Below are 24,963 nucleotides of genomic sequence, written 5' to 3'. Positions count from 1 at the left end.
GGGGCCCCACGTGTGCCAGCCTGCAAGGGGGCCCCCATTGGCGCGGAGGGGGGCGGGGTTGGGGCGCCCACAGACTACTGTAGCCTAGGGGCCTCTGTGCACCTTAATCCGCCCCTGGGTGCAGGACATTCACAATAACCAGACACTCAGGAATAACCGGGGAGTGTCATAAATTTAACACACACGCAACAAAAACAGTCTGGGATACCTATATTTAAGCCTTTAATGTGCATTTTATAAAATTTGATTCGGTATTTCTCAACTACGTTGTAAAACATGCTACATCGTAAAAATTTGCATTTCAATGTTGGGATGCCCCATGTTTCAGTCATTCGGCGTTCCGGCGCCTCGCTGTTACTAGGCAACGAGCCGCGAAGCGCCGATTGGCTGCTGGGAAGGACGAGGAAATGGGAAGCGCTCAGGTGGGCGGTGGCGTCGCACAGGCGAACAGCGGGGCGGTGCGGAGGAGGACGACCTCGGCGTCGTCGCCCACATAACTCACTTTATCGTGCTGCTTGACGGGGGCGGAAAATGGGCTGCTGCTACTCCAAACAATCCAAAAGGAAGTCGGCTGGAAAAGAGCCGGCGGCCGAGAGTAGCACCAGCAACAACAACGCGACGGGCGATGGCACCGGAGAGGCACCGAAGCAGTACAGCTGGGACAAGCGTGACAAGGTACGTGGCTGCTGCGGGAATAGCTGCTTATCTCCACCTGGATTGTAAAGGGAAGCAAAGCGAGGCGCTTTCCTGTTAAGCAGCGGGATTTCTTGCATAGATCTCTTTGTTGTGAGCGTCTTTAACAGGTGATGGTTCTCGCGGACATTGTGTGTTTCTATCATGTGTTAAATGTAGCATTTGCATCATTTCCTTTCGTGGTGCATTAGGCCCACCGATCGCTTTGCGTGTGAAGTTTGTTTACCTTTGCCTACTTATTCCAGAGCTGTTACAGTGAAACAGACGGTGTCATGTCTCCTGTAGAGCTTATTACGGGATTTATCACAGCTCATGGTTAGTCACATTTACCGCAACGTGACGGATTACGCGTTAAACTACCGGGTTTTGCCGTGTTTCTTTTTTGTAAATGTCATTTGTTCTGTAGGTTTTATCTCTTTATTATAAAATTTTTCTGGAATTTCTTAATATAATTTGTGTTCTGCCCTCCTTAAGGTGTTATTGTTTTGAAATTTCTATTTTTTTCCCGTCTTGTCTATCAAACACGCAGTTTCTAAATCTCCTTGCAGGTTATGAAACGTTGATTTTTGAGCATCCCATCTCCCTGTCACAGGTGGACCCTAAGGACTACATGCTGGTGGGGGTGAAGGATTCCACAGTGGGGCGCCTGCCTGGCATGCTGAACGGTCAGCAGTTCGTCATCCAGGACTGCGAGAACTGCAACATCTTGGTCCTCGACCACTCGGCCGCCATCACCGTGGACGACTGCACAAACTGCCGTCTGGTGCTGGGCCCGGTGAAGGGCAGCGTGTTCCTGCGTGATTGTAGGGATGTCCAGTGCGTGGTGGCCTGCCAACAGTTCCGAACACGCGACTGCAAGAAGATGGACGTCTTCCTGTGCTGCGCCACCCAGCCCATCATCGAGTCTTCAACCGGCATGAAGTTTGGTTGCTTCCAGTACTATTACCCTGAACTGGCCTTCCACTTCAAGGATGCTGGCCTCAGCATCTTCAACAACAACTGGAGCAACATCCACGACTTCACGCCCGTCTCTGGGGAGACCAACTGGAGCCTCTTGCCCGAAGACGCCATGGTCCTTGACTACGTGCCAGCGCCAGATGCCGATTCGGAGTTCCGATCTGTAAGGGTCTCCAGCGATGCCAGTAAGAGCATCGTACCCCTGACGCATGGGGCAAGACGAAAGGAGAGTGAGGAGTCCTGCCTGTTCATGTTCTTCGCCGGGGATTACACCATCGCCAACGCACGCAAGCTCATCGACGAGGTGAGACCGGGCATCCTCCGATGCCACCATCACCCGCTTCGGGGTTTATCTTGCTCCTTCGGTCTAATTGGTGCAGCTAAAGATTTAATTTTAGTCATGCAGTGCAGGTCCATGGCTTGCACTGGAATTCCACTGTCAGCATTATGTTCAGGGTGCAGTGTTGAACTTCCAGCCGTTTGGCCGTTAGGTGTTGGTCACCGGTTCCTGCAGATTTTTGCATGAACAGCTGAGGTATACATGCATGCATACATACACACGTACATGCATGCATACATACACACATTCATACACACATACATACATACATGTGTATCCATGTTAACACCAAACAGATGTTTTCTGCTGAACTTCCTTTGTTAAACATTTTATTCTAGATTGGAAGTGCATTAAGGGATTCTCAAGCTCTGGATTCCAAATTATGTCTTTTTTGGGATTTGGTATCTTTTCCCACTGTCATTCCAAACAAACATCAGCACATACAGTCCAGGACACTCCTGTGTGTAAAAGTGAAGGACTCAGACTGATTCGTATTCTGCTCTAATACTAGATGCTAGAGTTTCAGTGCTTCCCAGTACCAATGATTCATTCCCAAATAGTCCAGACAGTCTGCTCCACTTTTTGTGATTTGTTTGTTTCTTTTTTTATTTTATGGGTTATTTTAATAATAATAATAATAATTTTCTAATTTTAGTGTATTATAATGGTGACATTACCAGTAATGAATACACTGACAGCCATATTACGGCACGAGCAGCTGCGGTTGCCTCAGCAGATCAAACCTGCAGCTACGGCCGCATTCGTTGGTTTCCTGTTACTATGGAAACCGCTCTCTGCTGTGGAGGGCCTCGCATGTGTCGCAGTGAAATCAGCTGCATTCCCGCCTGATTTCACGGGGAGGGCAAACTCGATGTAGCGCTACTCTCTGCTGCTTAATGAACAGGGATCAGTTTGTGTATCACTCTTTCTGCTGGATTTTTATTTTTTATTTCCTACCATGTTACAGGTAACTGAAAGGAGCTTTGTTCTGATCCAAACCAAGGAAGTCTCGATGCGTCCTGAAGATGTCAGCAGAGTATTCCAGAACAGCGCAGAAGGTCTCGCGGAGCTGATAACCAAAGGTCTGTTCACTGAAATGTTGTTCTTTAACAATTACAGTTACAGTAAATGACCATACCATCATTACTCAAGCATCACCGTGGACGACTGCACAAACTGCAGATCTGATAACTAAAAAAAACTAGGAAGCTCAGAAAGACTTTCATTCATGGCCTGCACTTCAGTAGGTTGGAACACTGTGCCTGAGACCGCAAGGTCACCAGTTCACATTTCAGGGTCAGCAGAGTTCACTGACGGGCCCTTGTGCAAGATGAGATTAATTTTATTAACGCCACCAAGGGGAATTTCCGTGTTACCGCAGCAGTTATAGTCAATACACAAAAAATAAGAGCACAGTATGAAGGAGCATAAATGCACGAGTGCCAGAATGTGTAAACAAAGGCCGTGAGGTTAAGTGCTATGTCCTTAACCTCCAATTTCCTTCAGAAAAACATTATATCACTGGATAAAAACATGTTAAATAAATAAAATGTGGCCATAGACAGTGAATGTGTAGCGTTGTTGCAGATGTAGGTGGCAGGTCTGAAGGTGCCTTTCAGACTCGGAGTGTCACCTGTCATGGTTCCCCTACCCCCAGGTCCGGTTGTCGCTCTGGAGTTAAATGGAGATGGGGTGGTTGAGGCTTGCCGGGCCATCGCCAAGGAGGTGTTCAGCGGAACCAAGGTAGAGCATGTGACCACGCCCACCTGATCCTTCCACTTCACCCCACCACACGCTGGATCTGACCTGTGGTTCTCTTGGTGTCTTTGGTTGGTCCATATTGGCTGACGTCCTCTCTCTCCCCCACAGGTGTTTGTTTCGGAAAGCGAAACTACATCTTCGAGGGACGTGGACAACTTCTTCAACTTCGCTGACATGCAGATGAGCCTGTGAAGTTCGGACCAACAGGAGATAAAAATGCATGAATATGTTTTTGTTTGTTCAGTCTGCAGTATTGTGTTTCAGTTCATGCCATCAGTGAACTTAAGATTTACGTTAAAGGTTTTTACAACAGTCATGCAGTCACAAACATACAATACAACTTTTATAAAGATTTTTTTTTTTGTATTGATGAATGTATTTTAATAATTATTTGTTGTCCATATTTCTTTTATAAATATACAGTGTATTTTTATGTGAAAAATACTTACTTTTTAATGGTCACTGTTAAATGACATTTTAAATATTAAGGGAAGATGCTCCACTTCAATGTGAATTCACATATACAAGAAGGCAGTTTTTAAATGTTTTAGTCTGGAGTTTTTTTGTTCACAGAAAAAAATTCTGTACATTTTTAATGATAATGTACTGTTTTAGTTATATACCATGTGTGTTAAATGTGTGTTTCCTTTATATTTGTATAGTTTGCATAAATAGTGATTGTGTTTTAAAAGGGCTCTTCACATATATGAATTTACAGCCCTAAATATAAAAAGATTTTATACTTCAGACACTTTTATTGAGGATCTAGATCCTGTATTTTCTCTGGAAATGACTGGGGCCATTTGTTATATAATTTGATTGATCTTTTTTATATTCCACGTTTGTTTTCGGAATTGTAGTATAATCGACATCACAATTTGCTAATCAGATTATGGTAATATGTATGTTTTTACTTTATTTTAAGGAACATCTTTAAACATTTTCTAAGATGTGATTGTTAAAGAAATGGGTACTATTTTATTGGTATATTAAATAGAAATTACTACAATCACTATAGGTTTTTTTTTGCATTTTAACAATTCAAATTTGTGCACACTTTAGATTAGTGTAGATTATGATGAAAATAAAGTATTTTGTCAGACTTACAAATTTTACCTGCTTATGTTTTTAGAAACATAAAATGGGTCTAGGTCTGAACAATGCTGATTCTCATGTGGACATAGTATGTTCATTTCCAGCAGGGATGGTGCCAGATACCTGTAATGTGAAAAGAGAGCAATATTGGGTGCCATGTTTGCAGTATCTGGGCATGCTTGGGTTTGGACTACTCAGCTAAATTATTACAGAGCTGGAAACCAGTAAACTGGAGGGATAATCTGAAAACAAACACCAGTACTGCCAATCATAATATACATTATTTTATTAATTTAAATTTCTGTAAGCCAAAGGTTGGGTTATGAACAGGTTGTAACGTAGACAGGTGTTTTATTGGTAACCATGTTTGCTGTGTTATTATGGGCCCAATGTGAGAATTTCATGCTAAAATGTTTGGTGGGTGGGGGTCATAATCATTTAAAAAAATCTTTAGTTTGCCCGTTGGAGGTGCTGGGTGAAAAAAAGTTGGTGACGTGACATGTTCATTAATAAGGCTTTTAAATAAAGTTTATTGAAACGAGCTCCAGCAGGCGGAAGGAGCCAAACAGTGGTGACGGGGCGGAGTTTAGGACCCGGCGGCACTGGCAGTACAATAGAGCTGTTGTGCTGTGGTGGATGGAGAGGTTGCAACGCTGGGAAATGCAGAGTGGCATGGAAGGGGGTAAATAAGGGGGGGAACGCTCACAGTTTTGCGCCGATTAACACAAGTTGGGGGGAGGGAAAAAATAAGAGTGGATAGTTTCCTTACGCCGGGGCAGCATGGTCCCCCGCCTGCTGTTGCTGCTGCTATCGGATCATTTCGGGTGTAAGGTAAGGTCGCTGCATGAACAATACTGCCCGTGTGCTCAGGCGGCTCTGAAACACCCACATCCCGATCGGTCCAGCAGGCCAGCGGAGCCTCCCCACCTCTGCCCCACGCTCCAGGCGGACATTTCCTGACAGCGCGGGAGGTGCCCATCGCGGGCGAGCGGCGATCGAGCCAGGCTGCCGAGTTCCGAGCGACTCCTTTCGCCTTTAATGTCAGCGGCGGTGGTGCCTTTTTTCATTTCAGCCGTCGCCGAGCCGCGCCGAAGCGACCTGTGCCGACTGGCACGCATCCGATCCGTGTCGTGAAGCGCCGATCCGATTCGTGTCTCGAGGCGCCGCTTCGCGACGTGTCGCGGGTCCCGAGTTTGGCGCCAAGGCGGTGGCGGGTCGCCTGGGTCGCGGGGACGTCAGAGATGACTGGACGCCGTTTATACCCGCATTTCGCCAGCCAGAGTGACAAACAGCAGTGACTGGTTTTTATACCCGCGACGGGCATCTGCAGCCTGGCCATGTGTGGATGGCATCGGAAAGGTCCGAAATTACCGCATTATATAAGGCTGCCGAGTCCTGAAATAGTCCCGCTTGTCCGGCTGGTGATTTCCTGTTGTGTTTCAACGTGCAATCCACTCTCCTTCTTCTGTTAAAGAATTTTTCTTTTTCTTTCATTCTTTCTAGATTTCTGAACGTATTTCTCGTATCTATCTGTTGCTTTCATTTGAACCTCGAATGTAGTGTGTCTTATATTACATACAGGAGAAAAAATACAGAGGAAATAATATTGTTCTTGTCGGACTAACGCAACAGTGTGAAGCAAATGAAAAGACAAGGTCCATTCTGGCAAAGTTTAAAGAATTGAGACTGTCCTCATGTGCAGAGGATCTTTTGTTGAAGACCCATGTCCCATTCGACTACTGGATTAGTGGGTTGGAATTTAGGAATTCCTCCTTGTGAATATGGGTCTCCCCTCCCCCCAGACCTTTAGTCCTGCTGGGGAGTCCCTGCATGGGAAGTGCAACTCATTTTACTTAAATTTTTTTATTAATGGAGAAAATAAGTGTATGCACATTTCGGTTAATTCCATTTTTGGCTCAGATATGTGGTGAGGTATTAACCTGCTGTTAGTTAAGTCTCACTTTGTTCAAGCCTCCCAGTGCGAACAGTTTCCGGTTGTACTCTAAGGACACTCCGTCCTGATATTTTAACTAGCCTACAAAATTCCTGGGAGTTTGGTGGTCTGACTTAAGGGGTCTCCTGTTGCCCTAACGGTAAGCTGAATGGGCCCTGCTTTGCATAGCAGGGTGATAAAGACCAAAGAACCTCCAATGTGGACTTGTGGTCCACAAACGTTTGCCCACCTGCTTGGCGAGTGGTTTTGACATGGGAACTGGCAAAGTCACACCGAATACTATCTTTACAGTGATATTTTGTAGCAGGACCTGTAGTGAAATTTCCCCCCCAAATTTTTACCCGGCATGCCGTCCTCGCCTGACCTCGAGGATTGAACTGGCAGACCCCCGGCCAGATGACAGGCCCCGCCCCCCACCTGTGTTTTCTCATCTAACGGAAATCTCGGTGTTTACAGCCAGTTCCTTGCGTGCCTGCCCCCCCCCCCCCCCCCCCCCCAGCCATGCTCCCACCCCCAGCTGGCACCGAACCCTGTGCTTCGGTTGTGCCAGCTCTGCTTTCCAAGGAACTCCACGATGTGGTCCAGGGTTAGCGCGTAAATCTTTACGAGCCGCGCAGCGCTCCTTAAATCACAGTGAGGGGAGCTTTTGCTGCTAGGGGACCGGGGGTAGCTGTTTGCTGGTTACTTTTTTGCCTTGTATACTCTGATCCCCTTTTGGGGGGAGGGGGTGGTGTTGTTTGAAATATTGTTAGCGTCAAACAGTAGCGCTGGCCGGTTGTGTCTGGGGTACCTGCACCTCATGAGGTTAAGTCAGGCTGCTTTATTTGCAGTTTAATACTCCTTGTTGGCAGTTTGCTCCACTTCTGATGTCGGCTGGAATTTTCAGTGCTGATCAGAAAACTCACGCACATTGTCCATGTGTTTTTAGATGTGTAACTTTCGTCTGCATGGTCCCTAAACTAGACAGATGGAAGAATAAGATTATGCATATCTTTCTCCCTATTCTTCTGCTTAGCCGGGTAGGAAACCTTAACCTGTTTGGGGGGGAGGAGTAGGAATGAAGTCGATGAGATTAAATAATGACCTTTGGAGACATGTGGGTGTGATTTTTTTTCTGTAATGATGGTGAAACAAATGATGGTTTCAGAGAAGAGTAACACTGACATTCTTTGGAGGATCGGGGTTTTTGGGAGGATAAGGGTGAATGTCTTCGAGCTGAAGCCATACCCTTGTGTCCTTTCATTTGCTTTTATTGTGTCCACGATTATGGCGGTGCCACTAGGGATGCCCCGCAGGTGTTCTACCCACTTCCGGAGTTGTGTGACTGCCTCCCAGTGGCCGGTTCTGGCACGCCGCCCCGGGCCGTGACGGCTGCCACTTCTGCTCCATCCCATTTGAAGTCTCTCCATCACTGTTGAAGTTCGTGTTATCCATATGCAAGGATACAACAGAACTCGCCGTCAACAAATAGGGTTCACTGGCTTTGAACGTCTGCTGGGTATTTCAGTCGGGTATTTAAGTCTTCTGGATGTTCACGGCTCTTTATTTGATCCTATGAAGTAGAGATGGGCGATCCACATTTTTCAGTTCCGATCCGATTCCAATACACAACTGCCGATACCGATACAGATTCCGATACAAGAGCTCTTTTTACTTTGTTATACTTTATATATAATTTTTTTTAAGCTAATAAATACAGATGGAAAAAATGGATGACAAAAAATATTTCATTAGGCTACTACAAACATACATAACGTACTGTTCCACCTCGTTTGTTTTAAACGTTTTTGAAGCATTTGCAGTTCAATATGAATTTCTTCAAAGCAAGTATACACAAGTGGCCAATGCTTAAAATTTTAAGTTTTTCTCCCATTGGCGTCAGGACAGTTACACTTTTGTTGCGATGGCAGCCCCTCTTGTAGCACAAGCTGCAGCGAGTTCGCAAAACAGTCCAATTAAGTTAGCGACTCCCAAATCATCCATTGCTTTGTTTTGTCTCGCAGTTGCGTGTGCTTTGTTAAATGGGATTGTCCATTAAACGCTATTCCCACCTCAAAACTTTATTTTACATATATTGCAAATCGCTGTGCTACTGGTTTCTGTTAAAAGCGTAAAATAGTCCCAGATCGTCACGTCTTATCTTACGCTCCTCGTACTGCGAAGGGCATGCGCATGATGTCACAGCAGACGGAAGTCACTGTACTCACACCCACTGAGTAGATACCCGATCCGTCAAATAGGTCTGGATCGGTGCCAATACTGATCCGAATATCGGTATCGGTGCATCTCTACTATGAAGGCCTTTCAGATGGCAGCTTTAATTCCGCTTGAATCTGTTGGGTTGTAGCAGCCATCAGTTACGGTCCCTCCCGTAACTGGAGCACCGCGCCTTGCTTTCTCTTCTTCCTTTGTTCCTTTCTCCTCACTGTAGCTCGACGGTACTTTTCCTGGCTTGTGTGTGGTGCTTCCCAGGTTGAATTAAAACGGACGCCCTGGTACCATTGCCGCTGAGGTCTTGGGGTTCTGCCACACACTTTGCCTTTTATATCACTCATAGGAGCCAGTAGAACAGTTTGTCTGCATCAGGTTGTGTGTTTTATTACAGTTAAATGAGTTGAATGTTGGCAATATTCCAGTAGATACGTTCCATGGCTGATGATCGCTAGTGTTCGTTGTGGACGAGCCCTGGGGGCGGGTTAACCCTCTCCCACCATATAATTGTTACACAGACTGTTAATCTCTTTGTTAGCCCCAATCCCAATGTTTCCTTGCCTCGTATTTGTGGATTTCCCTGCTCTGGGAGCTTTTCACTGGCAAGAACCCCAGATTTTTGTTATATCCATCATATTTTTAGTGAGAAACTGGGACACCCGTGCTGAATTTTCAAGAAGCCGGTTGTCTTCTGCTGCCCCCCAGACTAAATAATTCATGAGCTTTTAAAATTAACCAATGGGGTGGAACTGGGTCACTGTTAGATTATTCTTCATAACTTTGTAAGAATGCCGTCTCCCTGTGAGATTCCTTTTACTCTGCTTGGAAATGCCCTGATAAGTGAGATGAGATAAAAAACAACGATACCTCTGGACGAAGTTTTATCAAATCGGGGATTTTAGAAACCCTCTGTAACCTCTGAAGTTCCTGGTGAGTTACCAGAAGTGTGGACACCAAGATGGAGTTCCTCAGCCTGAAATGCGGTCTTTCTTGTTCCTGCACAGTCTGACTTGTCTGTGTAAGTCAGTCACAGCGGCCTGATCGCATGCTTTTTTTTCTTCTTTAAAAACTTCTCCGTCGATTGGGGAGAATTCTCATGCCGCTGTCAGACAGGGTGCCTTGTTCTCCCAGGACACTGGGCTGTTAGAATTCCTCACGTTTGGAGGTAGCCAGCTTCCTGTATAACCAGGCCCCAAGACACATTAATCTTACTGGGCACGTTCAGGGCGTGAAGGCAGCTGACCAGCAGGGGGCGATGTATGAATCAAAGTATCCTTCACCACTTGTCCTTCAGAGCATTTTAAGGTTGATGTTTGAGGACTGAGCTGCATGATAACATGTATAATGGATATTTTCGACATATGGATTAGTTCCACTATCAAGAATATTCTCCTAAATCACGATCAGCGATTTGTACTTGGGTGGTGGTCGTTTTATGTGTTTGATACAAAAAATTTAATATAGAGTCTTTTCCATTGCAGTTTGAAAAATCAAAAGGTTGGTTCAGTTCACTGTCCCTGTGTGCAGCACAGTTGTCTGAACGAATGTGTAACGTTTCCAGATGGTAGCATGGTTAGATGACAGCGTCTTTTTGTGCTGCAGGAAGCTCTCCTAGTCTGTGAGGATGCAGCAACACTGCGACACAGTGAGGAAGGAAGACCTTCATAGTAAATGTGTTTTGAGAGCCATGAACATGTTTAGCCCTCTGGGGGGGGGGGGGTTCCTGCGAGGTGGTGGTGGCGGTTGATGGGGGCCCTTGATACTCTTCCGGAAGCAGGAAGGAGAACAAGAAGGTTCTGTGTGTGGGTCAGGAGACAGAGTTTTAAGAGTGGCTAAGGGTTTGGGTCTTCTGTGCTGAAAATGTAGGGTTTGTGTTTCTGGAGAGCGGACGGGACCTTCGGATGGGGATGTTCTACCACAATTCTGTGATGCAGAGTACAGCGGCATACAGATGTCCTGTTTGAGTAGCATCAAATGATGGCCAAAAACGACCACCCATCACATGCCGTCGTGGAACCATCATGCATGTTTTCTACTTACAGATACCAGCATGGTGGCTCTATTTCAGCGCTGCCTGTGGGGGGAGCCACTGATGTTTACGCGGAGCAGCTGCCCACCCCGGGTCTGCTGCTGCAACGTGTCCCTTGTTAGCCAGATGTACAGCATCAGATGAATGAGGCTTTTAAATACATTTGGGGTGGGATTACTGGCCACCGTCAGACTCGCCAGCTTTCGTTTCCCATTGGCTTAAACTAAAAAATGATTGACAGCCTGCAGTAATCCCGCCCACCAAGCCATGTGCCCTCCAACACTGGGCCCTAGTGTTAATCTGTTACTCTGCAGGAATGTGAGCAGGATTTTTTGGGGATATTTTCACAGCAGCCTAGTATGTTGCTCCCCCCCCCCCCTCCTGGCCACCCCTACCCCCATGGGATGTTTACAGCCAATGAGCTCCTGGAAGGGGATGCCCACGTCACCCTGACTGTCTTCTCACGTCTCCTCCCTACCCCAGGACACGTCAGGATGAAACGCCAGCGGTCGTCGAGCAGTAGCGACAGCTCTGACAATGAGAGTGAGTACAGCAGTGCCCCCTCCCCCCCCAGTCACACACACACCCCTGCCCAGGGCATGTTCAGCGTGTTCAGACTTGCCAGCCCCCCCCCTGCCTGGAGTGTGCGGTTCACCCCGACACAATGGGACGCTTTGTACAGACTCATGCCAGCCCAGAAGTTTACTCATTTTTACCCTTGTGCTTTAAGAGGAAGGGGGGGTATTTATGTGTCTGGGCTTTTTTTAGTATAGCCTCCTCCCAAGATGCCACACATGCACTCGCACAGAAAGACAGCCTCCCTCATGTCTGTTAAACCTTCTGATGGGGGGGTGTCAGCCTTCCCAGAATGCACTGCCCGTCAGAGTCAGTGTAGCAATCTGCATATCGCTTGCTGCTGTCTGTCCTCCTCTGCGGCTCCCTGCCAGAGCCTGTCTGCTCTCTGCCATTAGTCTCTCCTTTGCACCTCCTCCTGGAGTTCCCAGGGACGTGCTCTCCTCTCATCTCCATGGCAGTGAGGCTTGGAGCCGCGTGGGTATGACGGCTACAGCTACTCACCTGTGCTCCCCGATCATCTTGCAGGTCCATCCACCTCCTTCTGCTCCTCCAACAAGTATGGCGGCAAACTGGGGACCCCGGTGTCAGAGCCGAAGAAACCGGCGGAGGTGGGAGCACGTATCCTGCGTGTTGCTGTGTGCCTGCAACAGGCGGGGGGATGGGGTGTTGGGGGGGGGGGGGAGCAGGAGCCTTTAATTGAGGATCAGGACCCTTTAATTGCAGGCTTGTTGATGTTAATTGCAGACTGGATTTTGGTGCTTTTAACCGTTGACTGCGCCGCAAGCATTATGGGTAAAAAACATCTGCTGACCAAGTAAATGACAGTTGCAGTTAATGGCTTTGACTGTATTAGTAAATTACGGTATTGAAAATAATGGTATTGACTTCTCACCTGGCGTGTAGGTGTTCAGGAAGGACCTGATCAGCGCCATGAAGCTTCCGGACTCCCACCACGTTTCCCCAGATGACTATTACTTGCTAGCAGACCCCTGGAGACAGGAATGGGAGAAGGGGGTGCAGGTGTTGGCCAGCCCCGACTCGATCCCGCAGCCGTCCGTCAGGTGCGCGTGCCGGTGACGCTCCCCGTGCCTTCTCAGGGACCTTCTGAATGAATTCCGTATATCTTTAGCAGACTTGCTTCAGCAGAATATTTGGGATAATTAGGACAGTCATGATGATACAGTTTATAATTAGAAAATGGATTTTTCCATTATTGAAGGCCGCATGAATTGTTAAGCGGCTCGGCTGGAGTGAAAGGGGCCGGTTTGATTTGCTGGGTCCGTTTGACTTTTGACCTCGTGGTTCATGGAGGATGGTAGAGATTAACAGTCATGTCTCTGTGCCCCGTGGACTCAGGGTCGTCGCGGAGAAGCCCAAAGAGACCCTCTTCTCCAGACCAAGGAAGTACATCCAGTCCCAGAACCAGGATCCAGCGGAGATGGGCTATGTGAACATCCTGGAGCTGGCAGAAGCTGTGTGCCGCTATGACCTGGACGACATGGACCTGAGCTGGCTGCAGGAGCTCAACACAGATCTGGAGATGATGGGTGAGGAAGCTAGCGGCGGCGGCTAACGGTGGGGTGATCCTTCGCAGGGAAGGCTTGCGGGATGACGTGTCTGTGCCTTCCGGCCAGGCGAGCTGACTGTGGACGAGCTGACCATGGAGCGTGTCCTGGCGTCTCTGGAGAGGCAGTGCCACGACAGCATGAACCACGCCATCGAGACTGAGGAGGGGCTGGGCATCGAGTACGATGAGGATGTCATCTGCGACGTGTGCCGCTCGCCGGACAGCGAGGAGGGCAACGACATGGTCTTCTGCGACAAGTGCAACATCTGCGTGCATCAGGCAAGGGGGGCGAGTTTCTCATCATGCAACGCAGCTGCACTCTGTTTCTTGAGAACCGTTGTCCTCCCAAACGAGTCTCTTTTAGGTTCTTTGATGACACCTAGTGGTGTAAGGTTGAGATGTGCGGTCGCTGGTGTTTTAGTGTTGTGGTTGGGAGCTCGCGCAAGAAATGCGTCGCAGGCTGGCTGCGGCTTCCGGTCCTTCTGGGCTCTGTCCCCAGGAGTCCCCCCCCCCCCCCCCTCATCTTACCAGGACCCGCTGTGTCGCAGGCCTGCTACGGCATCTTGAAGGTCCCGGACGGGTGCTGGCTCTGCCGGACTTGCGTCCTGGGCATCGACCCGCAGTGCGTGCTGTGTCCCAAGAAGGGCGGCGCCATGAAGGCCACGCGGGCCAGCACCAGGTGGGCCCACGTCAGCTGTGCCCTCTGGATCCCCGAGGTACGGCAAGCGCGGTCGGGCTCAGGAGGCGGCCTGCTGCCGTTACACCCCGTCGGCATGGCGATGCGCTGACGAGCGGCCTGCTGCCGTTACACCCCGTCGGCATGGCGATGCGCTGACGGGTTGCCTGCTGCCCTTCTGCAGGTGAGCATCGCCTGTCCGGAGAGGATGGAGCCCATCACCAAAGTGTCCCACATCCCCCCCAGCCGCTGGGCATTGGTGTGCAGCCTCTGCAAGCTGAAGACGGGGGCGTGCATCCAGGCAAGTGCCATCTCCGGCCGGGGCCGGGGGCGGGGGGGAGCTCATGGTAGGGGTGTGGAAGTGCTTGTGAGCATTAAGGGAGCTGCATACTTCAAACGACGTGCAAATGAAAAGAGATCGAACACGTCAGAGAGAACAATCTGTCACATACTTAAAATGACGCCGCCCCCTTGTTCTGTGTCACGCCAGAACCCTAGAGGGTGCGAATGTTTCCAATGCAACAGACCCACAAATAGAACGCAAGTGAATGGATTTTGGCGAGTGCCTGAGTCATCTTAATAAACATGACGGCTCTTTTAAAACAGAAATTGCCCTCTTTATTAACTGCAACTATCGGTTCGATACTAGCGGTGGCACAGACAGGGAAGCCAACAAGTCACACAACTCGCGTTTACACACTAACGCAATGCATGCATTCCATGACGAGCATTATGCAGTTGGGACGTTTACTCTTCTCAACATAAATACACGGATGCACATTTATTTGCACTATGTACAGATATGCGGGTTGTGGTGCAAAGCGTGCAGGTAACTTGATGAACCGCGTCGCGTGGCTTCACATCCTGCCGGCCAATCATGGACAGTGGGTGGGACCAGCACAGATTTTTTCTTCAGGGACCCTGCGCAGGCCGTGCACTGAAACGGCGATCACTGTTCATGCAGCATCACATTAAGCCAGTGAATGTAAAAATAAATGTTATGCAGCTGTATTCCCGGCAGTGCTACACTGCATAGCACGTGTTGCGCACTGTAAGATAGTTGCCGCAGGAAAGTCATGTACGGCCAGCAGTCCCGCGTTGGCTCTGTGAGCCCGTTGCCCCTGCCAGTGATGGGGACAGTCTGTATTGGGGGTGATTTTGGGGTCTTTTGCTTGGTATTCTGTCAGCCGGTGGCCCTCTAGGGGCAAGTCAAGGAAAAGACACCCATAGCGCTGGCCTCCCCTCCCCTGACTTGCTCGTCCCCACAGTGCTCTGTGAAGAGCTGCATCATTCCGTTCCACGTCACCTGCGCCTTCGAACACAGCCTGGAGATGAAGACCATCTTGGACGAGGGTGATGAGGTCAAATTCAAGTCCTACTGCCTGAAGCACAGCAAGCCCAAGGCAGCGGGGGAGGGGGGGCTCAGCCCGGTCCAGCAGAAGCCCTCCACGGGGACAGAGAAGCTGGGACTGCGAGCCCGCAAGCTACGTGAGCTGGAGGAGGAGTTCTACACACTGGTGCATCCTGGGGACCTGGCCCGGGACATGGCGCTGTCCCCGCACCTCCTGGACTTCATCTTCCAGTACTGGAAGCTGAAACGCAAGAGCGGCTTCAACAGGCCCCTCCTCCCTCCCAAGGAGGAGGAGAACGCGCTGCTGGAGCCCAAGGAGGACGGCATCCACACCCGCATGCGCATGTTCATGCACCTGCGACAGGACCTGGAGAGGGTGCGTGCTGTCGCCGTGGCGATCCCCGCCCATGCGGTGCGGGCTGAGGGATAGCGCTGACCTCTTTGCCTCCACGTCGCCCCCTGCAGGTGAGGAACCTGTGCTACATGGTGAGCCGCCGCGAGAAGCTGAAGCTGTCCCACAGCAAAGCCCAGGAGCAGATCTTCAACCTGCAGGTGGAGCTGATTAACCAGGAGCTGTCAGCCGGTAAGTAGCCGTCTGTCCTTGGAGGGGGGAGACTTATTTTCCTCTCTGGACACCTGCTGTGCCCAGATTAGCGGCGAAGTTCCTTTTACGGCGCTGTGCACCCCGTGTCATTATCTGCTAGGCCTGATGCACTTTTGGAGAGTAACAGTCCTTTCTCTTCTCCAAGGTCTTCCCCTGTCCTGCCCCCCTGAGAGTGGGCTGATTCAGGCCCCCCCGAGGATAACGCTGAAGCTGAAGATGCCCAAGGTCACCCTTGGAAACGGGAAGACGGCTCCCAAGTCTGGCAACGGGCCCCTGTGCCCAGACCATAGCGCAAACCTTTGTGAGCGGGGCAGTGGTGGGCGGGGTCATGGCAAGGGGTGGAGCCGGAGGGCGGGCCAGGTGAATGGGGTCCCTCCAAGCTCGAGGGAGGGCAGCGCACCAGTTAAACCTATCAGGCCGTCAGGGAAACCCCTGGCGCTGCACGCGGCTCTGCACGGCCGGCCTTCCAATGGCAGTGGGAGACCAGAGACTGTCCGGAGCCCCAGGCCCAATGGAAGCCTGGAGCGGCCCGCGGCCCAGCTGGATGGCTCCTGCCAGACATCCTGCGAACGGGTCACCCAAACAGGCCCCTACAGGAAGTCTGCCATGGACCACTTCAACGAGGCCTCGGTCAGCCTGACCCGGACCACCGAGGGTCTCCGCGTCCACGACAAGCCCCCACGCAAGGGGTCCGGCAAGGAGCGGCCATGGACCAAGTCGGCGGCGCCACAGCAGACTGAAGACGGGTACTGCCCCGATTTGGAACTCAGCGACTCGGAGCCCGAGACCCAGGCCCGTCACTGGCGGGGGCTACGGGCACACAGGGCCAGCACGGGGCCGGAGGGCCCAGCCCCAGAACCCGGCAGGGGTTTGGGTCGGGGCAAGCCAATGCTGGGGCCTAGGACCTCTGTGCAAAGGTGACGACGCCCGCCCAAGTTCTCTCTGCCACCGTCCCCCAAATCCACTGCCTCCATGTCCTCCGGAGAGGTGCTCGATGCCCCACTCACGGGTTGGTGCCAGGGGGTCACAGATACCCGGCGGCCTAGTCTCCGGGTCCCCAGGACCCGTCCCCGGACCTCCTCGTCCCCGGACCTCCTCCTCATTTACTCTCTCTGGTTGGGAGGGGCCAGTGGGCAGGTGCTTCAATGCCTCATTGTGGCTCCTCACCCATCGTCAGGTTGTGCCATCAACAAACCAAACTCTTGTCCAGTCTGGTTTGTCTTTTGTCCTCTGGTGTAGGAGTGTTCTTCACCGAGTCCCTATTGCCATATCTTATATTTCAGATGCACTTCCATTTGCTAGGGCTGTAAATATTGATTTGAAAGGAAGAGATTTTTAAAAAGCCTGTTTAAGTGACTAAGTATAATGGTGAAGAGGAGGTGTATGGGGCTGCACATTTCAGTGAAACTCACATTTTATCTTTTTAATTGCAAAATGAAAAAGGCACTAATGACCCATCGTTTCATGACTGTCATGTGACCTGGTCACATGATCGCTTCTAAGTAAACGCAGGCTTTTTCCTGGTCTACCTCTGCTTTGGTCTCCTCATGACCTTCTTGTTCACTCCTCTGATGGAAATTCAAATCGCCATTCACACAGAATGTGTACAATTTATTTTCCGTTTTGCCAGAGTCTCCAGTTCGGAACGATGGAACGTTTTAAGTGAAGTACCTCTTTGTGAGAATCTTTTTTTTCCCCTTCTAATTCCATAACTCACAGCATCCCAAAGAGCTGTCTAACAGGGACTCCCGGATTCTGTGTGTTCCTGAAAAAATGTTCTTTTGTGAGGATGTCTCGCAGTTCAGTCCAAAAGATGTCACTGCAAACCACCCCTCCCAAATGTACTTTTCAAAGATGTGATTTCTTTTTTTGTCTTGGCACAAGTAATGGAAATGGTACCAAACGGCACAAAGGGAAAATCGCAGTCGGTTAGAAATCCGGCCGTGAAGAACGCTGGCTCTGCCTCTTCCGGGCCGGGCCGGGCCGCTCAGATGATGGTTTTGTGGGAGAGTTGAGTCTGCTACTGTTAGCTGGCCCCCCGCAGCTCTGGGAAAGTGAGGTAGCTGATGAGAGGAGCCGGCAGCCCGCCTAAAACGCCAGGCTTACATCCAGTCAATGTTTACCGTAATGGTTAAATAGGGCGCTTGAGGGAGAAGTTTTCATGGTTATTATTTTCTCTGCATATTGAGCCCCCTCCCCCCATGATCCACACTTCATTTAGTGAATTTTGTTCAGTTTTCAGGTCAGAGGGAACGTTTTGCAGTGTTTCAATTTTTGTTGTTAAAGCGTTAGAGGAATAGCACAGCTGCTCCTAGTCTTACTGGAATTATGGATTGATAAGGCAGCGGCATCATGCTCAGATATGCCGAGGTCTGTTGACCGGGGGGGGTTGGCGCATAATCCTTAAAGCTGCTTCCCTGAGCTATACTGGGAAGAGCTGTGCTTGTGGGAGAGGGGGTCCAGATGAAGCCATTGAGGTCTGGCACGATTAATAGTGCTCGATTCAGCACAAGTGCCGCTCTGGGTGGCGGAAACGGCAGCTGTGTTCGTACCGCAGTCCCCATATAGACACACAAAGTGCACTTCGAACCGTGTTACACAGTGCATCAGCGACCTTTGACCTCGGTCATTTAAACTGAGGCCAAGTAACCACGGACTAGTGAGAAGCGTGAATGTCAGCAAGCATTTGTGACATCACTTTTTTTTTCTTTTTTTTTTTTTAATCCCACACCGGCTTGTTCTGTTGGCTGTTTCAGACCTTCTATTGGGTTTGTCCCTGCGGGGCAGTTGTGTGAATCAGAGCAGACTGTGAAAAGGATTCTGGCGTCTGACAGGTGTCTGTGGGGCGAACAATCACCACAAGGGGCGCCGTCAGCGTTGTTCATCATAGGCCACCTGCTGCTTTCCCAAACAGAAGATGTGTGCTGCAGTGCAGGTTCACACCCCCGTGCCCCGTCTGTCCGGTTATTTGGTGGCTTGGCCTGCAAGCCACGTCACCTCAGAGCTGTCAGTTTTACACTGGGTTACAACAGCATATGTGAATTTCCAGAGTCCTTTTTAAAGAAACATTTTTCATTAAATTTTGGAAAAAAAAATGACCCTGTCACCTGGTCTGTCATTCTTTGACTTTTGATGCAAAAGATCAAGTCAAGTTGGACTTTGCTGTCACACCAGCTATATTCAGCTCATCGCATTTGGTGATGCATAATAATGTTCCATGGATTGCGGCAATAGACAGGATTAGTGAGAGACGCATTGACAACATGGACAAACAATGTAAAAGTAAATAATGGGCAATGATGGAAGCATCAGAGTGGTTTGTCGAGGTTGATACATCAATATCGAAGATAAATAATGAATACTGGTAACAGTGCAATGATGGTGCAAATGGCAATAAAGTAACTAAGTGCTGGTAGTCGGCAGCATTAGAGTGAAGTTCAGATCTGTGGGGACAGGGGGCAGCAGAGAGTCTCTCCCAAATCTCCGCCCACAAACCAAATCTGTCACATCACTTCTGACTCGGAGAGAGATACCTCTTACACTACATGGATATAAAAGCATTGGAACACACCTCTTAATCACTGAATAAAGGCATTTAATTGAGACTCATTGCCACAGGTGTATAAAATCAAGCACCCAGCCATACAGTCAGGGTTATAAACATTTGTGAAAGAATGGGTCGTTCTGAAGAGCTCAGTGAATTCAGGCGTGGTACTGTCATGGGATGCCACGTTAGCAATAAGTCAGTTTGTGAAAATTCCTCCCTGCTAGAGATCCCATGGTCAACCGTAGGAGGTATCGTCGCAAAATGGAAGCATTTAGGGACAAAAGAAACTCAGCCACGAAGTGACAGATCACGTAAAGTGACAGAACAGGGTGGCTGAGTGCTGAGATGCATAGTGTGTAAAAGTCACAAACACTGTTTACTCGATAACTGCAGAGTAACAAACTTACTCTGGCATGAACACCAGGGCAATACTGTGTGCCGGCATCTTCATGGAATGGGCTTCCATGGCCGAGTTGATGCATGCAAGCCTCACATCACCAAGCGCAGTGCCAAGCGTAGGATGGAGTGGTGTAAAGCACGGCCCCACTGGACTCCGGAGCAGTGGAAACGTGTTCTGTGGAGTGACGAATCACGCTTCTCTGTCTGGCAGTCTGATGGACTGAGGGATTGGGCTAGACCCCTTAATTTCAATGATAGGAACTCTTAATGCTTCAGCATATCAAGACATTTTGGACAATTCTATGCTTCCAACTTTAGTATGATTGTGCCCCAGTGCACAAAGAAAGATCCATGAAGACATGGCTGTGTGAGTTTGGTGTGGAAGATCTTGACTGGCCCACTCAGATCCCTGACCTCAACCCCATCAGACACATTTGGGATGAACTAGAATGGAGATTGTGAGTCAGGCCTTCATGTCCAACATCAGTGCCTGATCTCACAAATGCTCTTCTGGATGAAGGGGCAAAAACTCCCACAGAAACACTCCAAAATCTTGTGGAAAGCCTTCCCAGAAGAGTGGGATTAATTTCACAGCACACAACAACAAAATGTGTGGTTTGCATTTAACTAATTTGCATCATAGTGAAACAGCAGTGTGTATCTAATTCAGCACCCAGGGAAAAGTACCTAACTCAGCAGTACTGCACTGGTTGGGGATTCAAACCAGCAACCTTCCAGTCCCTAACCATTAGATCACCACTAGGGGACTAATTCCATTATGGTGCCTATAGATTTAGAATGGGATGTCATGAAAGTAGCTGTAGGTGTAATGGTCAGGCGTCCCAGTAATTTTGTCTATATAGTTGAATGTAACTTTCCCAGATATTCTAGTAATTGCAGATTAAAATGTCACCACTGTGCCAGCTGTGTCCTGTAACCAAACTGCTGTTATATTAATTATGCCTAATATAATAAAATAGTCCGTCAAGCCTCCAAGTCCAGTACATTAATTTTTGGACTTTAATACGCGAGCAGAATTTTCATAGTGCTTAGGATATGACTTCAAGCCAAGTCTGTAGGGTGGAAACAACATTTAATCTAAATCCATTTAAGGTGCAAAAACAGGCCATATGTGGGTTGTTGGATCGGGTCTGCAGTGGCCAAGTGCAGAGGCACCTGTCATCGGTATCCTGTGAAGCCACACACTGACGATTTATGGCAAAGCTGATAAATTTTAAACTGAAAAACATGCTTTAGCTAAATCAAATGTCCCCTGTTTATTCCTATTATCACCCTTGTTTATTAAATTTTGTATGTGTTACATGAGAACTTGTTTATCACACAGAAAGCTGAGAGCTGTTGGCTGTATCTTCGGTGATTAATGCACCTGTCACTTGGGTTTTTTAATTCTTTTCTGTGATATATTGTAACTGATAATCAGTCTACACAGAGCAATTACAATTCCATATTTGCATACACATATCTGAACATCGAATCTTCTGGTCCGTATCTCAATAGGAGCTGGAAAGAACTAATTTTCGCCGTTAAACATTAAAATGCTTCATATTTCAAGACTGTTTGCATACAAACGATCGTCGCGTTTCTGTGTCATTATGCAGTTATGTTGAACACGTAGTATTCCAGCCCATAGAGTTTATCTGTATATTAAACTGTGTCGTAAAACGCCGAATCCAGGCTGCCTTTGGTGACCGATAGGGGCGCTCGACATATCGCTAAATACACGGCGGCATTTAACCCAGCGAAGGGAGAAGTTTACTTTCTGCTTGCGGGGATTTGTCACAAGATTCGGACTAAAGGGGTAAAGCAAACGCGTTTATATGCCGTCGTCTCCATACACATAAGATTGTACTTATATTCGCTTCGGTACATTTCAGAAAAAGCAAAATTTTCGATGTTTTGCATGTACTGGCATGCAAACAGCGTTTTATTTCCCTAACGTTGCGATTTTATTGGACGTTAAGTACACGTTACGGCGATTTGTTCTGGCCTACTTTTGAGAACAGTTGACTGTTTAGTGTCACTTTTGCGAAGTCGCATGAGAGTCATGTGCTTCATTTCAGTCGGAGGGAGTTACCGGGTTTTCGCCTAGCTGTCTGAGTAAAACTCACTGCAAGGGAACATACCGAGAAATCAGCGTGTTTCACACACCTATGTGCATATTTCTGCTACGCCTGTTGATTTCCCTTTTTGAATGTTCGAGTTTGGCGCAGGGCTGACAAATCGTGCTCTGCGTTTCAGATCATGTCTTCCGTTAAGGTCGAATGTGTTATAAAGGAGAGAAACAGGATTGCAGAAAGCCCGGTATGGGAAGAAGGCGACGGCACACTGCTGTTTGTAGATATTATGGGACAGAAGATCAAGAGATGGGACCCCGTGACCAATCGGACACAGAGCTTGGCCACAGGTGAGAAGGTTCAAGGCTGATTAAGTTTTTTTTTTGTGCTCTGAAGATATTGATTCCATAGAGCAATCTTCATTCTCAGGACCTCTGTTAACTAATGTTGTTAAAAATGCATATAGAAACTAACTAAACGCTCAAAAACAAACGATATTAATAAGAATGCATTTAAATTTAAAGTAGAAATTCTGTTAAACAGAAAAACACATTTCATCCGACAAATGTATCCAAATCCTCGGTCATTTAGAAAACCTGGTGGGCTCAGTGGTGCCCCGGCAGCGTGGTGGATACGTGGCCGCGGAGGGCACACGCTTCATCGCTGTCGACTGGGAGAAGCAGTCCATCACGGCCATCGCCCAAATCGACCGGCAGCGAGACAAGATCCGGTTCAACGACGGCAAAGTGGACCCGGCGGGCCGCTTCTTTGCAGGTGCCAAGTCCAGACGATGTCTGTGGTTGTTCTGATGTATGTGGTTCTGAACAGAGCAAAGTGGGTCGTGCTGTGTGGACGCTGATAGGAGCCGCTGTGGATGGGATGGTGTCTCCCTGCAGGAACCATGGCTTTGGGCACAAACCCTGCAGAACTGGAGAGGGGGCAGGGTGCGCTGTATTCACTGCAGCCCGACCACACCGTGCACATGCACGTCGACCAGGTCTCCCTCTCCAACGGCCTGGACTGGTCTCCAGACCAAAGCACCTTCTACTACATCGACAGCCTATCCTACAGGGTGGATGCATTTGACTACAGCGTAGCAACAGGAAGCATCAGTGAGTGGTGTTACATTAGGGGATTAATTGAATTCGGCAAATGGGCTTTTGGTCATAATGTCTCATCCCCGACCGTATGAGTCATAACAGCAGGATGTGAATAATGGCGAAAATACATTTAAGGCCCTTGGGCGAGATCTGTGACTCGTCGAATGGCTGGACTTCTGAAAAAGCACTAAACGATGATGAGACCGGATGCAGTAATTAAAAGATGGGGGGAAAAAACCCCTTTTCGGAAGTTTTGGTTCTGGTCACATCAGGAAGCTGCCGAGGGAGATCAGGCTGGTCCAGGCGTGGTGTGAGGTGGACTAATGTGTGGATGCCTGGGAAGGTAACCGGAGGGAGGTGTACCGGCTGGAGAAGGAAGAGGGCTTTCCCGACGGCATGTGTGTCGACGTGGAGGGCAGGCTGTGGGTGGCGTGTTTCAACGGGGGACGGGTTCTGCGCATCGACCCCCAGACAGGTGCGAGCAGCACGCTGCAGGTGTATGTGTGTGTGTCTGTGTCAGCACTCTAACATATGTATGTGTGAATACGGGTGTGTCTGTGCAGGCCTGTGTTTGTGAGCATCCGTGGGTTAGTGATACCCGGACGGGCACTTGTGTGCCATCACACGCGTGTGTTTCTGCCACATCCCCCAGGCGCACGGATGCAGACTTTGAGACTGCCTGTAGATAAGATCACCTCCTGCTGCTTCGGCGGTAAGGATTTCTGTGACCTGTACGTCACGTCGGCGTCAGAAGGACTGGATGATGACGCCCTGGCAGGCCAGCCTGAGGCCGGATCCGTCTTTAAGGTCCAGTCCAGCTCTGCTCTTCATGCTTATTTTTATTTAGACTTCGCAGCAGCCAAATGAAGATTAATTCATGTCATTATTTGCATAATAATTAAAGCAAATTTTGCATTTTTTTTCTTTACAGATCACCGGTCTTGGTGCTAAAGGAATAGCTCCATATTCTTTTGAGGGATAAATTTAAAATTTAAAATTACATTTACAACAAAAATATAATGCACAATAGGATTTAAAACGTAATTCTCTTGATTCACATGGATGCAGAGGGTCTTTGGCTGAGAGCAGTGCAGAGCTACTGAGCAGAATGAAAGGGAGCCACACCAGACAGGTATTGCGAAGGTGTCTGGAATCACTGGGCGTCTGGTTTACATACGAAGAGCAGGGTGGAATAAAACAGCTCAACAGCTGTGTACCTAAAAAACAAAAAAAAGTCGAAATCTCAGACCTGACTAATACAGACATTTTGGGACCAAATCAGCTAAGATGGCAGTGAGCCAGTTCCAGATGGACCAACTCATCGCTGATCCGTCCAATTTCCTGAACAAACTGAACTGTAAGGAATTAGCTTTGCTCCCAGTGGGTTGCATTTTTATGGTGGAACATAAAATGGTTTGCTGCCTGTTAATAACATTTTGTGGTGTCTGCAAGGGACAGACAAATATGTGTTATCTGAACTTTATAAAGGAACGGGGAGATGCCCCAGCATATTCGGTCAGGCTCAGTGGATCCAGGTATCTACGTAATCTTCTTCCTTAATTCCTGCCTTGCAAATATAATCAAACAGATAAATTAGCTGACTCAGGACCAGCAGCACTGCAGATAAAATTAAAAATTAACTTAACAAAGTTCGTTTAAATTCCAAGAACAAATATTTGCTTCGGTGATAAAGCTTAAACCGACTGATATGTTTCAGTAAACAGAAGACCATTAAATCTCTCACAATATGACATGGTTATTGAATGCCATAGTTTAAAACATAACCAGAGAAATTGCATAGCATCTAAATAACAAAACTACTTTTTTAAATGACAGAAATGCGTATTTTAATCATTCTAGTGGAACAAGATAGAATGTATTAAAATAATTTTGTGAGAACCTATACTAGAAATTTACTGTGGTTGCATCTGGAACAATGAAAAATAAAACTTACTGTAATGTGCATGACTTCTATTTCTTAACATATATACAGATAGCTGGTGTTTTTTTTAAGTAAAACTAGTTTTC

General features: G+C 48.4%; 3 protein-coding genes across 4 annotated transcripts; all 3 read left to right on the top strand.

Annotated features, from left to right (window-relative positions):
• Positions 1-411: 411 nt before the first annotated feature.
• rp2 (RP2 activator of ARL3 GTPase) lies at positions 412-4,760 on the top strand. Its single transcript, XM_023800962.2, has 5 exons — positions 412-675; positions 1,286-1,954; positions 2,958-3,072; positions 3,648-3,733; positions 3,860-4,760. The coding sequence occupies exons 1-5, from the start codon at positions 532-534 to the stop codon at positions 3,941-3,943; spliced, it is 1,098 nt and encodes a 365-aa protein (XP_023656730.1). The 5' UTR covers positions 412-531; the 3' UTR covers positions 3,944-4,760.
• Positions 4,761-5,412: 652 nt separating this feature from the next.
• On the top strand, positions 5,413-18,912 carry jade3 (jade family PHD finger 3). Of its 2 annotated transcripts, none has more exons than XM_072699315.1 (11): positions 5,413-5,528; positions 11,524-11,583; positions 12,142-12,224; positions 12,520-12,677; positions 12,973-13,163; positions 13,251-13,462; positions 13,732-13,899; positions 14,044-14,160; positions 15,128-15,586; positions 15,676-15,793; positions 15,960-18,912. In XM_072699315.1, exons 1-11 carry the CDS (start codon positions 5,483-5,485, stop codon positions 16,733-16,735), a joined length of 2,388 nt encoding a protein of 795 aa, XP_072555416.1. In that variant the 5' UTR covers positions 5,413-5,482; the 3' UTR covers positions 16,736-18,912. The 2 variants fall into 2 exon arrangements, with proteins under 2 accessions (XP_072555416.1, XP_023656729.1); XM_023800961.2 differs by having other exon boundaries at positions 5,413-5,677.
• A 2,563-nt stretch (positions 18,913-21,475) lies between these two features.
• Positions 21,476-24,898, top strand: rgn (regucalcin). Its single transcript, XM_023801038.2, has 7 exons — positions 21,476-21,579; positions 22,020-22,185; positions 22,427-22,609; positions 22,732-22,947; positions 23,279-23,410; positions 23,588-23,742; positions 23,867-24,898. The coding sequence occupies exons 2-7, from the start codon at positions 22,023-22,025 to the stop codon at positions 23,915-23,917; spliced, it is 900 nt and encodes a 299-aa protein (XP_023656806.2). The 5' UTR covers positions 21,476-21,579; positions 22,020-22,022; the 3' UTR covers positions 23,918-24,898.
• Positions 24,899-24,963: the final 65 nt, after the last annotated feature.

The sequence above is a fragment of the Paramormyrops kingsleyae genome, chromosome 1, assembly GCF_048594095.1.
Source record: "Paramormyrops kingsleyae isolate MSU_618 chromosome 1, PKINGS_0.4, whole genome shotgun sequence".
Lineage (NCBI taxonomy): Eukaryota > Metazoa > Chordata > Actinopteri > Osteoglossiformes > Mormyridae > Paramormyrops > Paramormyrops kingsleyae.
This window is presented reverse-complemented; position numbering and strand designations above follow the sequence as displayed.

Bases quoted from the DNA above. Each gene is read 5' to 3' on its own strand.
- rp2 (XM_023800962.2), top strand. From the start codon at position 532: ATGGGCTGCTGCTACTCCAAACAATCCAAAAGGAAGTCGGCTGGAAAA. The intron at 3,073-3,647 runs GTCTGTTCACTG...CCCTACCCCCAG, and splicing joins CGCGGAGCTGATAACCAAAG to GTCCGGTTGTCGCTCTGGAG. The intron at 3,734-3,859 runs GTAGAGCATGTG...TCTCCCCCACAG, and splicing joins AGGTGTTCAGCGGAACCAAG to GTGTTTGTTTCGGAAAGCGA.
- jade3 (XM_072699315.1), top strand. From the start codon at position 5,483: ATGGAGAGGTTGCAACGCTGGGAAATGCAGAGTGGCATGGAAGGGG. The intron at 5,529-11,523 runs GTAAATAAGGGG...TCCCTACCCCAG, and splicing joins GCAGAGTGGCATGGAAGGGG to GACACGTCAGGATGAAACGC. The intron at 11,584-12,141 runs GTGAGTACAGCA...ATCATCTTGCAG, and splicing joins CGACAGCTCTGACAATGAGA to GTCCATCCACCTCCTTCTGC.
- rgn (XM_023801038.2), top strand. From the start codon at position 22,023: ATGTCTTCCGTTAAGGTCGAATGTGTTATAAAGGAGAGAAACAGGATT. The intron at 23,411-23,587 runs GTGCGAGCAGCA...CACATCCCCCAG, and splicing joins GCGCATCGACCCCCAGACAG to GCGCACGGATGCAGACTTTG. The intron at 23,743-23,866 runs GTCCAGTCCAGC...TTTTCTTTACAG, and splicing joins AGGCCGGATCCGTCTTTAAG to ATCACCGGTCTTGGTGCTAA.